The 11,912-nt window shown below is 54.5% G+C and overlaps 5 protein-coding genes across 5 annotated transcripts in view; 1 reads left to right on the forward strand and 4 right to left on the reverse strand.

Annotated features, from left to right (window-relative positions):
- The window catches only part of CTHT_0013220 (uncharacterized protein), a gene marked incomplete at both ends in the record, with an annotated part of 4,893 nt that extends 3,809 nt beyond the window's left edge, over positions 1-1,084 (reverse strand). Inside the window, one exon of the mRNA XM_006691775.1 lies at positions 1-1,084. This exon is cut by the window's left edge and continues 3,809 nt beyond it. Coding sequence (XP_006691838.1) covers positions 1-1,084 — 1,084 coding nt within the window.
- Positions 1,085-1,612: 528 nt separating this feature from the next.
- CTHT_0013230 (uncharacterized protein) lies at positions 1,613-2,978 on the reverse strand (the record flags this gene model as incomplete). The annotated part of the gene is made up of 3 exons (XM_006691776.1): positions 1,613-1,794; positions 1,916-1,965; positions 2,035-2,978. The coding sequence occupies 3 exons, from the start codon at positions 2,976-2,978 to the stop codon at positions 1,613-1,615; spliced, it is 1,176 nt and encodes a 391-aa protein (XP_006691839.1).
- Positions 2,979-3,707: 729 nt separating this feature from the next.
- On the forward strand, positions 3,708-6,642 carry CTHT_0013240 (phosphatidylinositol 3-kinase-like protein; the record flags this gene model as incomplete). Its single annotated transcript, XM_006691777.1, has 3 exons — positions 3,708-3,766; positions 3,828-3,914; positions 4,008-6,642. The coding sequence occupies 3 exons, from the start codon at positions 3,708-3,710 to the stop codon at positions 6,640-6,642; spliced, it is 2,781 nt and encodes a 926-aa protein (XP_006691840.1).
- Positions 6,643-6,784: 142 nt separating this feature from the next.
- Positions 6,785-8,104, reverse strand: CTHT_0013250 (NONE-like protein; the record flags this gene model as incomplete). The annotated part of the gene is made up of 1 exon (XM_006691778.1): positions 6,785-8,104. The coding sequence occupies one exon, from the start codon at positions 8,102-8,104 to the stop codon at positions 6,785-6,787; it is 1,320 nt and encodes a 439-aa protein (XP_006691841.1).
- A 2,040-nt stretch (positions 8,105-10,144) lies between these two features.
- Positions 10,145-10,813, reverse strand: CTHT_0013260 (uncharacterized protein; the record flags this gene model as incomplete). Its single annotated transcript, XM_006691779.1, has 1 exon — positions 10,145-10,813. The coding sequence occupies one exon, from the start codon at positions 10,811-10,813 to the stop codon at positions 10,145-10,147; it is 669 nt and encodes a 222-aa protein (XP_006691842.1).
- Positions 10,814-11,912: the final 1,099 nt, after the last annotated feature.

Here is an 11,912-nt window from a genome sequence, read left to right on the forward strand (position 1 = left end):
CCTCCTCCTCCTCCTCCTCTTCCTGGTCGGGGTCGGGATCCCTCACCGGCGACGTGCCAACCTCACTCCCGCTCTCTCCCTCCAACCCCTTTACAATCCCCATCGCCACCTCTACCCCGCCACATCTGACTACCGCCTCCTCAAGTTCGCTCACTCTCTCCCTCCACTCCTGTCTCATCCTCTTCAACAATGCTCCAGCCCGGCGCAACATTCCCTCCATTCTGCCCCACTCCCCCTGTAAATACTCAATATATTCCTCATTATTCTTCCCTTCCCCTTCCAACCTCTCCACATCCCTCAGCAATCCCCTAATCTTCGCATGAGCCGCGACCAACGCAAGCAACCCCTCCCTCTTCCCCAACATGGCACAATCATAATACCTCATCACCTGCACCCACGCACGCTGAAACACCTCCGGCGCCTTCAGCATCATGTACCTCAGATTCCCGTCTGTATCAGCGTAATTAATCATTTCCTTATGCGGGGTATTTGGTATCCGTGCCAGCGCCCTAACCACATCCTCGTCGTCTTGCTCCGGCCAGGGCACGTAGCTATTCGGGTCTGTGGGGTCCCATGCAGGCAGGACGGGGTCGTATGCGAACTCGTTGATCCAGATGTCACGAGGGAAAGGCCGTTGGTCGGAGTAGAGGGTGTACGAGGGGAAGGGGATGGTTGTGAGGGGGGAGTTAAGGCTGTAGAGGATATTACTTGACGAGTCGCGGCTCCCAGTCGTGTGGGAACTCTCTTGGTCTCGTTCGGGGAGGGGGTTGAAGATGCTGGTACTCTCCTGGGTTGTTGTTACGTTAGGGTTAGGGGTATGCGGGGCACTAACAAGATCAGGCGTCCTCGGGACAGAGGAAGGGTCCTTAGGATCGGGATTTAGCCCTCTCCCTGTGCGGCGGGGTTGAGGGGGGAAGCTAGAGGTGATGTAGGAGGGGTCTAGGGTCGGCGGGGGGGTTTCTTCGTGGGCTAGGGACTCGTGTTGACGATCATCCTCTCGTAAGAGGTTGTGCGCGCCCTCGTCGTCGTGTTGCGACTCGCGGTCGGGGGAGGGAGGGGGTGAGGGTTGTTGCATGTAGGTCATGATTGTGGTTTTTTTTTTTTAGGAACTAAACTAGAGAACAGTAAGGTGATGGATGATGGGAAGATCAAGTGTAATATTATGGGAAGGGAGGGTCTATAGGTCACTGTCTAGGGTGAGGCATCAGGGGAAAAATGATGCAGAGGCACGAAGGATAGGAGGAGTTCTGGTGTTTGTTTATGAGGGCTAGCACTAAGTAGGCTTAAGCATCGGAAAGCGCATAAAGACAAAAGACAAGGAGTAGATTGTCCGTTTGCGGGGAGCTCACGACAAGACAACAAAGAAGGGGGAGAATTTGGTATAGCATCATTGTCTTGGGCGCAGCATGTGTTTGCGTCGCAGGGATAATGAGGCTTGATTAGGCAAGCATTGCCATCCACGGTTTTAGCCATTGGAAAGGCTTTGCTCTTTGTTTAAGTATACAGTAGCCTGAACCATGTCTACTACAGACAGGCAGACCAGCTCTGGTCTAGCTCGATCTACTACACTCTCCGGAACGAGCATTTGGAACTGACAAAAAAAACAGGAATGCTAACTGTACCAGCTGCGCGCTCCCGGCCCTTGGGTCGACTCTTCCTCTCGATGAGGAATCATAGGCTCACGGATGTTGAAGGTCTCGATGATATCCCGCCAGGTGTCCATATCGATCGACATGATGGCCTGCCGTCTAGTAGACGTTTTGGCGCGTGTCGAGCCGGACGATGACTCTTTTGCTATTGGGGCTGCGAAGGTCAGCATCACATATTTTTTTTTCTAAAAGAAAATAAAAAAATAAAATTAAACATAAAATAGATAAGAAAAGGTAAATAAAAGAAATAATGCCGTGAGACCTACATATCGACGGCAGCCCATTCTCATCAAACTCAAGCTTAACGTTGCCCTCCCTAATAAGAAAGCTCACATAGAACATATTCTCCACTGTCTGCCCGAACGACCTCGGATTAATCACAAACCGCAACAAGTCAATGCCGCCCGTCGACCGTAGCGCATATCGATCCATCGCCGCCCGCTCATCGTCCGACGTCGCGTCCTCCGGCAGGTTGTTGATCTCCTCCTGCGCCTTGTCCTGCGCTGTCCGCTGCGACGCCTGCAGCTGCACATAAATCTTTTTGCAAATACTCGGCAAGTCGTTCTTGTCTGACTTCTTGAGGTCCTCTGCCTTCAGCTCCTGCGGGCGTGTCTCCTCGAGTCTATCAACGCGTAGTACCTGCCCACGCTTGCCTTGCTTGCGCGCCTTCTTCTCAACCGACAGGGGGCCGAGCAGAAAGCCGGGGAGGGCTGGCCGCCGGATGGAGGGCATGACAGCGTATCGGCCGAGGTGCGCCCAGTTCAGCATATCGCCATCATTCTCGTTAAACTCCACATCTTCCTCGTCACCACTACCCCGATTGGCAGGCATCCTCCTCCTCCTGCGCTGAGTACTCGACAACTCCGGCGCATCATCATCTTCGATTCCTCCTCCCTCCGTCATAAACGTAATAACCTTAGACACAAACTCATCCACATCAACCCCCCCACTCGACAATCCTAACGTTAACTTCTGAATCCTCCTCGCCGACAAATCTGCAGCCAGCACCAAACCCCGCGAATCAATCGCCGCCTCGCTCGTCTGCTTAACGTTCTTCATAATCCTGTCGGACTCGTCGAAGAATTGGAGGAGAGACTTTGGGTCGGCTTGCATGTACTCGTCGGGGTTCTCGCGCAACTGTCGTTGCATTTGGCGCAGGCTAGCCTGGATCGCGCGGCGCTCTTGCATCGGTTGGTCCGGGTCGTAGTCCTCGAAGTCGTTGTCGTCGTCTAGCAGCATGGCGTCGGGGGAGGGTTCGCGGGTGCGCCGGCGGGTGTGGGAGGGTTCGTCGAACCCTGTGGAGGTTCGCTTGCGGGAAGACGACTCCATCTTGAATGGGTTTGACCTGTGAGGCTCTAGGGAGCAGTTTTGGGTATCTTATCTCGATGCTGTCTCTGAATGTTGTCTTGTTTAAGTGCTGTGTTCTCTAGGAACTGACTTCGCTCACAAGACAAAGAATTGCGCCGACGCGGGGTCAGAAGGACTGCTTTAGACCGAATAAGTCGTAGAAATGCTGCCAAAAGTGCAAAAAAAATTTTATGATGATATTTCCCACAGATGGACTTCCTCTGTTTTCATTGTTAAAAGCGAGTCTAGCAGTGCCGTTGGAAGGGAAAAAAGAAAACGAAAGAAAGAAAGAAAAATAAAAAAAGACGATAACTCTTTGTCGCGTCCCTCACCCGCGACGCGACTTCCATCATTTCATCCATCTCCAAGAGGGGAACACGGGCAGTCATATCATTGGTTGAGCCTGCCCCACATGATGATGTAACAGCCCAGTGGAGCTCGTCCCAACGCGGGCGCCCCACCAGACAAGGTCACAGCAGGGTTACAGCGCAGCGGCACGCCCAACCCTGGCCAGCTTATCCAGGCTGCAGCTGACCTCACCTCAACCCTCATGTCCAACCCTCATCTTGAACAAAGCTTCATCTCAGGCAGAGACGCGACACGGCGTTGTGTCCTTCTTGCATTCAACTACCCACGCTGATGTAGGGTTACGGAAACTGAGATCAACCCCTCCATGTACACACTTGAGCTGGATCCGGACGTCGACGAAAGATGGAGCCCTTTTCGTTCGCCACCTCGGACACGCTCGACTTTCCCGTCAGCATCCGCATGTGCGTCTCTGCTTCTAACTTTAGAGTATATAGTTTTTCAGAAGAGCGCTAATGAGAGTAGAATCAATCTGGAGGGCGCCGAGCCGCCGCTGCGCTATTCCACGCTGCTGGATCATCCCGAGCTCAGGCATATTGGCTCCAACCAGAGGTAGGATAGTGCCATGATATCAGCCTGATTTACGCAGAATACGAGAATATGTTTTGTACTGTCCTGTTGCAACACACTTTCTAACTCTCTCAGCACCCACTCCGACCTCTACGTCACCGTTCAAGTCTGGGCCGGCTCTAAGCCCCTCACGGTCCCCGTGCAAACGGCCTACAAGGCATTCCGCAACGAGCGCCGCTGGAACGAGTGGCTGACCCTGCCCATCACCTACTCAGCACTCCCCCAAAACGCCCGTCTGGCCATCACCATTTGGGACCTCTCCCCCCTGCCCGCCGAGGGCGCCCAGGGCAACGCGGTCCCCTTCGGCGGCACCACCCTGCCCCTGTTCGATAAAGATAACCAGCTGCACAAGGGACGACAGAAGTGCCATGTTTATAGGCATCGTAAGGCCGACGGGAACGATGACACCAAGACTCCGGCATTCTTGCCTAAAAAGAGGGCCCGTAAGGGGGTGCTGGAAGACAAGGAAGCCGAGGAGCTGGACAGGATGGAGAAGCTGTTCAAGAAGCATGAGATGGGCGAGATCCCTAGGGTTGACTGGCTCGATCAGCTTGTGTTCAGGGGGTTCGAGAAGCGCGGGCTGCAGTCAGCAAGGTCCTCACTCAAACTGGCACAGAGAGCACAGCTAGCCCAGGACAGCGGCCCAACTAAGCCACAGGATCCGAATGCGCCCCCCGAACCCTCAAACTACATGCTCAACGTCGAACTCCCCCGCTTCGACTTCCCCGTCGTCTTCGCTGACCACGAGTACCCCCCGCCCCCAATTTCTTCCCTCCAACCCCTCTCCTCCTCCCAATCCAACGTCATCCTAAAACCGCCCCCCGAAGTGCATTTCGGGCCCGGCATCAGCCCCGAACAAGAAGAAGATGAAGACTCCTCCGAAGAAGGCTACACCGGCCGCCTCATCCGGGTCTACGACCCCGAAGTCGCCGCGCGTGACAACCCCGCCGAAAGCAAGCACCGCCGCCTGGTGCGCAGCCAACACCGCAATGGGATGCTCGACAAGGACCTGAAACCGAACGCTAAAGTCCGCGACGAGCTGAACACCATCATGGCGTACTCCCCCACACACGTGTTGACGCCGGAGGAGAAGGATCTCGTCTGGAAGTTTAGACATCACTTGACAAGGAACAAAAAAGCGCTTACCAAGTTTGCCAAGTCGGTCAATTGGCAGGACGCGAGCGAGGCGAGGCAGGCGGTACAGCTTCTGGGGAAGTGGACGGATATCGATGTGGATGATGCGCTGGAGTTGCTGGGGCCGACGTTTGATAACCCTGCTTTGAGGGCATTTGCGGTGGAGAGGCTGAGGAAGGCGGATGATGAGGAGCTACTGCTGTATTTGTTGCAGCTGGTGCAGGCGCTGAAATACGAGCATATATTGCCCAAGGGGAGGGAGGGGCAAGGACAACAAGGTCAGGGTCAAGAAGGGACGGCGGCAACAGCGAGCTCAGGAGCTCATGATTCTTCGTTGGCAAGGTTCCTCATCTCCCGCGCGGTCGGCAGCTTCACGCTGGGCAACTACTTTTGGTGGTATGTGATGGTGGAGTGTGACGACAAGTCGGCGGACCAGGGACCAGACAACCAGGCTATATACGGCAAGATTGCGTACGACTTTATGGCCGAGCTGGTCAGACAGCCCGGCGGCGAGGAGGTGCGCAAGACGCTCAAGAGACAGGCTGAGTGGATCGCAATCTTGTCGCGCATTTCCGGGGAAATCAAGGAGTCCAATGAGAGCATTGCCAAACGCACGGAGAGGGTGAAGGCGTTCCTGGCTGATCCGAGGAATGAATTGGTAAATATTGATCCGCCCCTGCCGCTGCCCCTAGATCCGTCGGTGCAGATTGTGGGCGTCGTGCCGGAGGAGACGCACGTTTTTAAGTCCTCGTTGCACCCCATCAAGGTGACCTTCCGGACGACGACGGGGAAGACGTATCCCATCCTCTTCAAAACGGGCGATGATTTGCGTCAGGACCAGCTCGTCATCCAGATCATCGCCCTGATGGACTCCCTCCTGAAAAAGGAAAACCTTGACCTCAAGCTCCTCCCCTACAAAATCCTCGCCACCAGCACTTCCGCCGGTCTAACACAATTCGTCCACTCCATGACCCTGCAAGCCATCTCCTCCAAATACCGCGCCAACCCTGCGCTGGCCTACCTCAAGCAAAACAACCCCGACCCCCACGGCCCGCTCGGTCTCCGTCGCGAGGCCCTCGACACCTTCGTCCGCTCGTGTGCAGGCTACTGCGTCATCACTTACATCCTCGGCGTCGGCGACCGGCATCTAGATAATCTATTGCTAGCTCCCGACGGACACTTCTTCCACGCCGACTTCGGCTACATCCTCGGGCGCGATCCCAAACCCTTCGCCCCGGCAATGAAGCTCTGCAAGGAGATGGTCGACGCCATGGGCGGCAGCTCATCCGAGCACTACAAAAAATTCAAAGAGTACTGCTTCCTGGCGTACAGCGCGCTGAGGAAGAATAGTAACTTGATATTGAACTTGTTCAGTCTGATGGCGAACGCGAATATACCCGATATCAAATTGGAGCCGGACAAGGCGGCGCTCAAGGTAAAGGAGAGGTTTCATTTGGAGATGAGCGAGGAGGATTCGATACGGCATTTGGAGCGGATTATGGACGACAATCTGAATGCGTTGGTGCCGGTCGTGATTGATAAGCTGCATGAGTTGGTGCAGGCGTTTAGGGCGTAGGGGACGAAGGGTAGACTAGGTTAGATATCATGGAAGTAAGAGGCTTAATGATTTTTTAATGAACTAAACCAGATTTCCCTTCCTTTCCATTGCTCCACTTCATCCAGCAATTGCTAGTAGTATACAACACGGCTCAGCGCTTCTACGTGTCCCCGAAAATAAACACACCCTTCCCGCTCCTAAACCCCTCCAGCGTGCCCTGAACAGCCTCCTTGAGCACCTTCTCCTCCGTCTCCCAGTCCCACCTAATCTCCTGCACCGGCGCCTCCTTAAACTTGCCCTCCCTCATCAGCTCAATGATCTCGTCTACACACTTCTTCTTCTCCGCCGGATTCTCCTTCGCCCACTCGCTCAGCCAGAACCCTTCAAACCGCAACCTCTTGAAAATCTGTGGCCCCGTCGGGAACGGGAAACTCTGCCTCGACATGCCGCCATAAGTCACCATCGTGCCCTTGGGGCTCAGCGCGCGCACGATTTGCTGCGCTGACTTCCCTCCCACGCAGTTCAGCGCCAGCAGGAGTGGTTCTTTTCCTCCACGAGTCCACTCCTCGTTCAACCGTTGCGTAAAGCTCCGGTCCAAGAATTCGGACTCGGTAACAACCACCGTCGCGCCCAGGTCATACAACTCCTTCTTCAACGCCTCCGTTTCCTCGGCCGTAGCCCTCTCCCTCACGACATTTATACTCCTCAATCCCCACAGTCTCCCCAACTGTATCGCCGCCCTCCCTACCCCGCTATTCGCCCCGTTCTGCAGGAACCATGCCCCGCCTCGTACATCAGAACCCCCTTCCTGGTACATCCTCACACTTACCCCCACCAAATCGACATAATCCCTCAACATACGATACGCACTACACGGATTAACACTGACCGTGGCAACTTGCACAGGCGTGAGCCCTTCCGTCCCCTTCTCCCCGCCGATCCTCCACAGCTTCTGCTCCGCCTCCTCCACAAGCACATGCGTCCTGAACGTGCCGAACCCCGACGACGAGGGGATGACCCAATCTCCCTTTTTGAAAACCCCCCGCTTGGCGATCTCACTCCCCACGCTGACTACCTCAAACACGCCTTCATTTCCCGGCACCGCGGCCGGCTCCGCCGTGCCCAGTAGATTCGAAAACGTCGGCTTGGCGCCGTACGTCCCCTGGATGGTGTTCACATCGGCTGGGTTGATGGGGGCTGCCAGGGTACGGAGGAGAACGGCGGTGTCGGGGAGAGTGGGGGAGATGGAGTGGGTGTGTAGGGAGAGCACGTCGATGGGTTCGCCGAAGCGGGGGAAGACGAGAGTCTTGGATTGGGTGTAGCCGTAAGGGGCGGATTTGTGGCGGCGTTGGGGGAGCTGAGGGGCGGTTTTTGGGAGTTGGGTGAGAGTAACACGGGAGGTACGCAAGAGGGTTTGCCGGGAGAGAGTTGAGATGCCCCCCAGGCGGAGGGCTGAGTGTGGTGAGAGGATGGACGCCATTTTTTTTTTTTTTGGAAAGGGGGGAGGGGGGGAGGGGAGAGAAAAGCGCGCTCTACGCTGCTCTACTGAGACAGGTAGATATGCGACGCTGGGAGTGAAGATAAAGACGAAGAGAGATTGGGGGGGGGGGGAAATGAATAAAAAAAAAGAAGAAAAAAAATAAAGGAGAGGTGTAGTCGAAAGCGGGGATGTTTGCAGAGCAATGAAATCAGCCGAGTTGAGCCGGGATCAAAACTGCGGAATAGATTTCCACTCATTCCACACAAACTCCCCTGGAGGATGGATGAATGAGATGGAGGTCCAGGCTGCAGAGCTTGTGCGGAAACCCCACTTCTTTCTTCTAAGCAGTCTCGTTTGCAGATTCACTGCAGGTTGATCTGACTGAAAATATCCCAATTTCTGTCAATTCAATTGCCGATCTCTCGTTCCGCAGACTCGAAATCTTCCTGCAGCTCTCATACTCAAGCACTGAGCACTGAGCAAGGAGTCGTTGAGATCCGCTTGCCCGAGCGATGACGTCTGAGTCCTGGACCAAGCTCAACGGCGATAAGATTGAAGCTTGGGCCAATCAACTTTAAGGACTGGATGTGACGGTTGAGCTTTACGAGATTTGAGACACAAGGTTGGAGACGACTGGACAATGGCTTGTACATAACCCTAACCTTCTTGATATTCTCTCTACCAGAAACAGGTTTCAGTAGTTCAATTGCTTCAAAACATATATCGAATATCTTGATGGACGAACCAACCGGAGCAATCCCCCTCTCCTTGGCAGAACACGACCTGTTTGGCCGGTGGTCGACCAGCGCGGCCGCCCAATGCAGCACAGCGTCGCACTCTCTTCCACAACGACGTCGTACCGACGCCATCACGCCCAGCGTAAATGTAGCATCGACTCCGTTGTTGGGCGTGTGTACAGTAAGCCATTGCTTTGTTTGGATCGTTGGGAGAAGTTCAAGATGGACGTTGGCATTCTCATTTTCCAGGGGTCAAAGCTCAGAAACAAAGAGAGGGTCAACAGCACATGTTCACCAAATGATGTGAGCTTCAACTTAGGAACAATCTCAAATTTGATTGCCCAACTCAGCAATTCTTAATTTCCATAAACACGTATCACACTCACTACGAGACTTCGGCCATCAGCTTGCATACAACTAAGGTAATGCAACATATAGTGTAGACAGGTAGTGCAAGTCGTGGCTTGGCGCGGCAGCATGACAAGGCATGTATGTCTCTTTGCTTCTTTTCTCCTTCTGGTTGTTGTTGCACAACCCCTCCAACAAATCCTCTCCCTCCTTCCTCCAACCTCATTCAATTCCTCCCGGCGCGGAATTAGACAGTAAGGTATACGCTTACTTCTCGAGAAAAAGAAAATTGAACTGCCTCCTTTTCCGGATTTTCTTACTCCGCCGAAAGAAATGATTGGGAGAAGAGGTATCAACACAGGCGTAGGGGGAAAAAAAAGGAAAACTGACGTGACATCAGTGGTTATGTAGAAATATGGGTATGTAGAATAGCAAGATAGCATAAAAGAAAAGCCAGAATAGCACACACTGAAGCAACCGAGCCAATGAGGTATGAAAAAACTTGTTGATAACATGACAATCCCTCTGCAAGCACCACCTAAGTGCAGCAGCAAGGAGCTCTTATTGATAGTGATGTTGCTGATGATGTTATGACAGAGGATAGAATAGAAAGTGTGCACGTCGGTGTGTGTAGATCCTCCTTCGATAGGAAATATGCCGAGAGAGTTGGGGATATATGTAAAGATCAGCGAAAGAAAGCAAAGATTACGTAAAAAAAAAAAAGGAACAAAGCCGCCAGCAAAGTAAATAAAACAAAACAAAAAGCCGGGGGTATCTTGCATTCTGCACCTCCTCCATCCTCTCCGTCGCCAACTCGCTTCCAGGAAGCTCTGTTCTCTCCATCAAGTCTCACATAAACGCGCCGCGACTGCACTGGGCTCAGCAGCCCATCATCATCACCGTTCTTGTATTCTCAAATCCCGCCCACATCTCAATCAAAAGTCCTTCCTCACTCCTACTTAATATCTTTAAACAAATCATCCCCAAACCCCACATCATCCCCATGAATCCCCAACTTCCTATTCAGCTCACTCAGCTCCGGCAACATCGGCGGCGGATCCTTCTTCTCCTCGCTCTGAGGCGACGACGCCAGCGGCGAGCTGCACTTATCATGGCTGCCCCCGCGCAGCCGACCGAACCAGCCGCTCGCGCGCTTCGACTTGCGCGTCGAGTCGGCAATACTGCCTGTCCCGCGGCTCTGCGGACGGTCTCCGTTTGCACCTGCGGCTGCCGCGTGCGCCGGGTTCAGCAGGCCGCGGCTGAATAGTCGGCGGATGGAGCCCGGCCGGGCAGAGAGGGTTGGGGAGGTCGGGACCGTGGATGCGCCTTTGGTGGTTTCGGAGGTTGGCGTAGATGTGGACTGCGGCGAGGAGACGTCGTGCTTCGAAGATCCATTGGCATTATCTTTCGCAGCGTCGCCGTTCTCTTCTTTCGGCGTGCCTGGCTCCTTGGAGGACGGCTCTTCTTGTATGGGCGAGGGCAGAGGCGGCGGGATGTCGGTACCGTCGGTCAGAGAGCCAAAGTTGAGGTCGAGGGCGGGGAGCTCGAAGCGCTTGACGGGCGCGTCTGTGCTCGTGGACGACGACGGCGCGGGGGAGGATGGGGACTTTGTTTTCGACGGCATCGGGACTGCTGTTTAGTGTGTGTTGTTTATTGTAGGTATGTGTTGGGTATCTCGAGTCGGGGAAAGCGTCACGAGACGTCCAAGGGGCAAGGCCAGAGGGACAGAGAATGCAGAAAAAAGAATCGAGAAATCAGAATGTGGAAAGTGGTGTGACGAGTGACGAAAGAATGGAGGGCAGGCCGGCACGATACGAGTGGGACTTTGGGGGGGGGGGGGGCACTGGGCCTGGATCGCGGCGGGACGTGGATTGGATCGATCACGGCTTGCAGCTGCAGCGTGCAGTAGTGAGCGAGCAGTGGGCGTCGGGCCACTGCAGTGGTCTGTCCAGTGAGCGAGGCTGCTGCGAACAGGACGAACCAAACAAGAGTTAACTCTTGACAGCGACGGGCGACGGGACGTCGTCGGGGAGACACTGTAGCTGGCAGCGCGTGCAAGAGACAGCCACGAAGGATGGATCAATTGGGATGGGTGCACGACAGATGCCCGTGTCGCCGGCTGCAGGTAATTGAGGGTTCAGGTTTGACAGATCGAACGAACGACGGTCAACAGCGAACGACGAACGAACGAACGGCCGAACGAACGAATGAATACGTAAGGGGATTGGCTATCTGAGCGCCTGCTCTTAACTTGCTCTCTGGTCGGTTCCCAGTTGAACGTGGAACGCGACGCAGTCTTGAGTGCCAAGAAGAGAGAAAGAGAGGGACGGGAACGGGGAACGGAACAGGAGGCTGACTTTGGGGCTCTCTCTCCCTCTCTCTTCTCTTCGGGTTGGAACTCGAAGCTGGGGGAACAAGGACTGGAGCCAGGGAGCAGGGGAGCTAGTGTAGAAACCTAGCAGGGGAGAAATGCCGTTGCTTTTCCACTTGCAGGCGCAAGCCTGCAGCCTGCTTTTTCAGCCACAGCAGCCCTGGTCCTCAGTAAGTTCTGTCACCACAGGGACCACAGCCAATCCACAGCGAGTACGACAGCAAACAAGCACAAAAACACAGCATCAAGACATCATCCACCCACATCCACAGCTCATCTCGTCAACACCAAAGCAGGAAAAGTGAAAACTGCACGGCACGACATTGCCAAGCAGAGCCCCCCAAAAGCCCAA

The sequence above is a fragment of the Thermochaetoides thermophila genome (assembly GCF_000221225.1).
Source record: "Thermochaetoides thermophila DSM 1495 unplaced genomic scaffold scf7180000011814, whole genome shotgun sequence".
In the NCBI taxonomy this organism is placed as follows: Eukaryota; Fungi; Ascomycota; class Sordariomycetes; order Sordariales; family Chaetomiaceae; genus Thermochaetoides; species Thermochaetoides thermophila.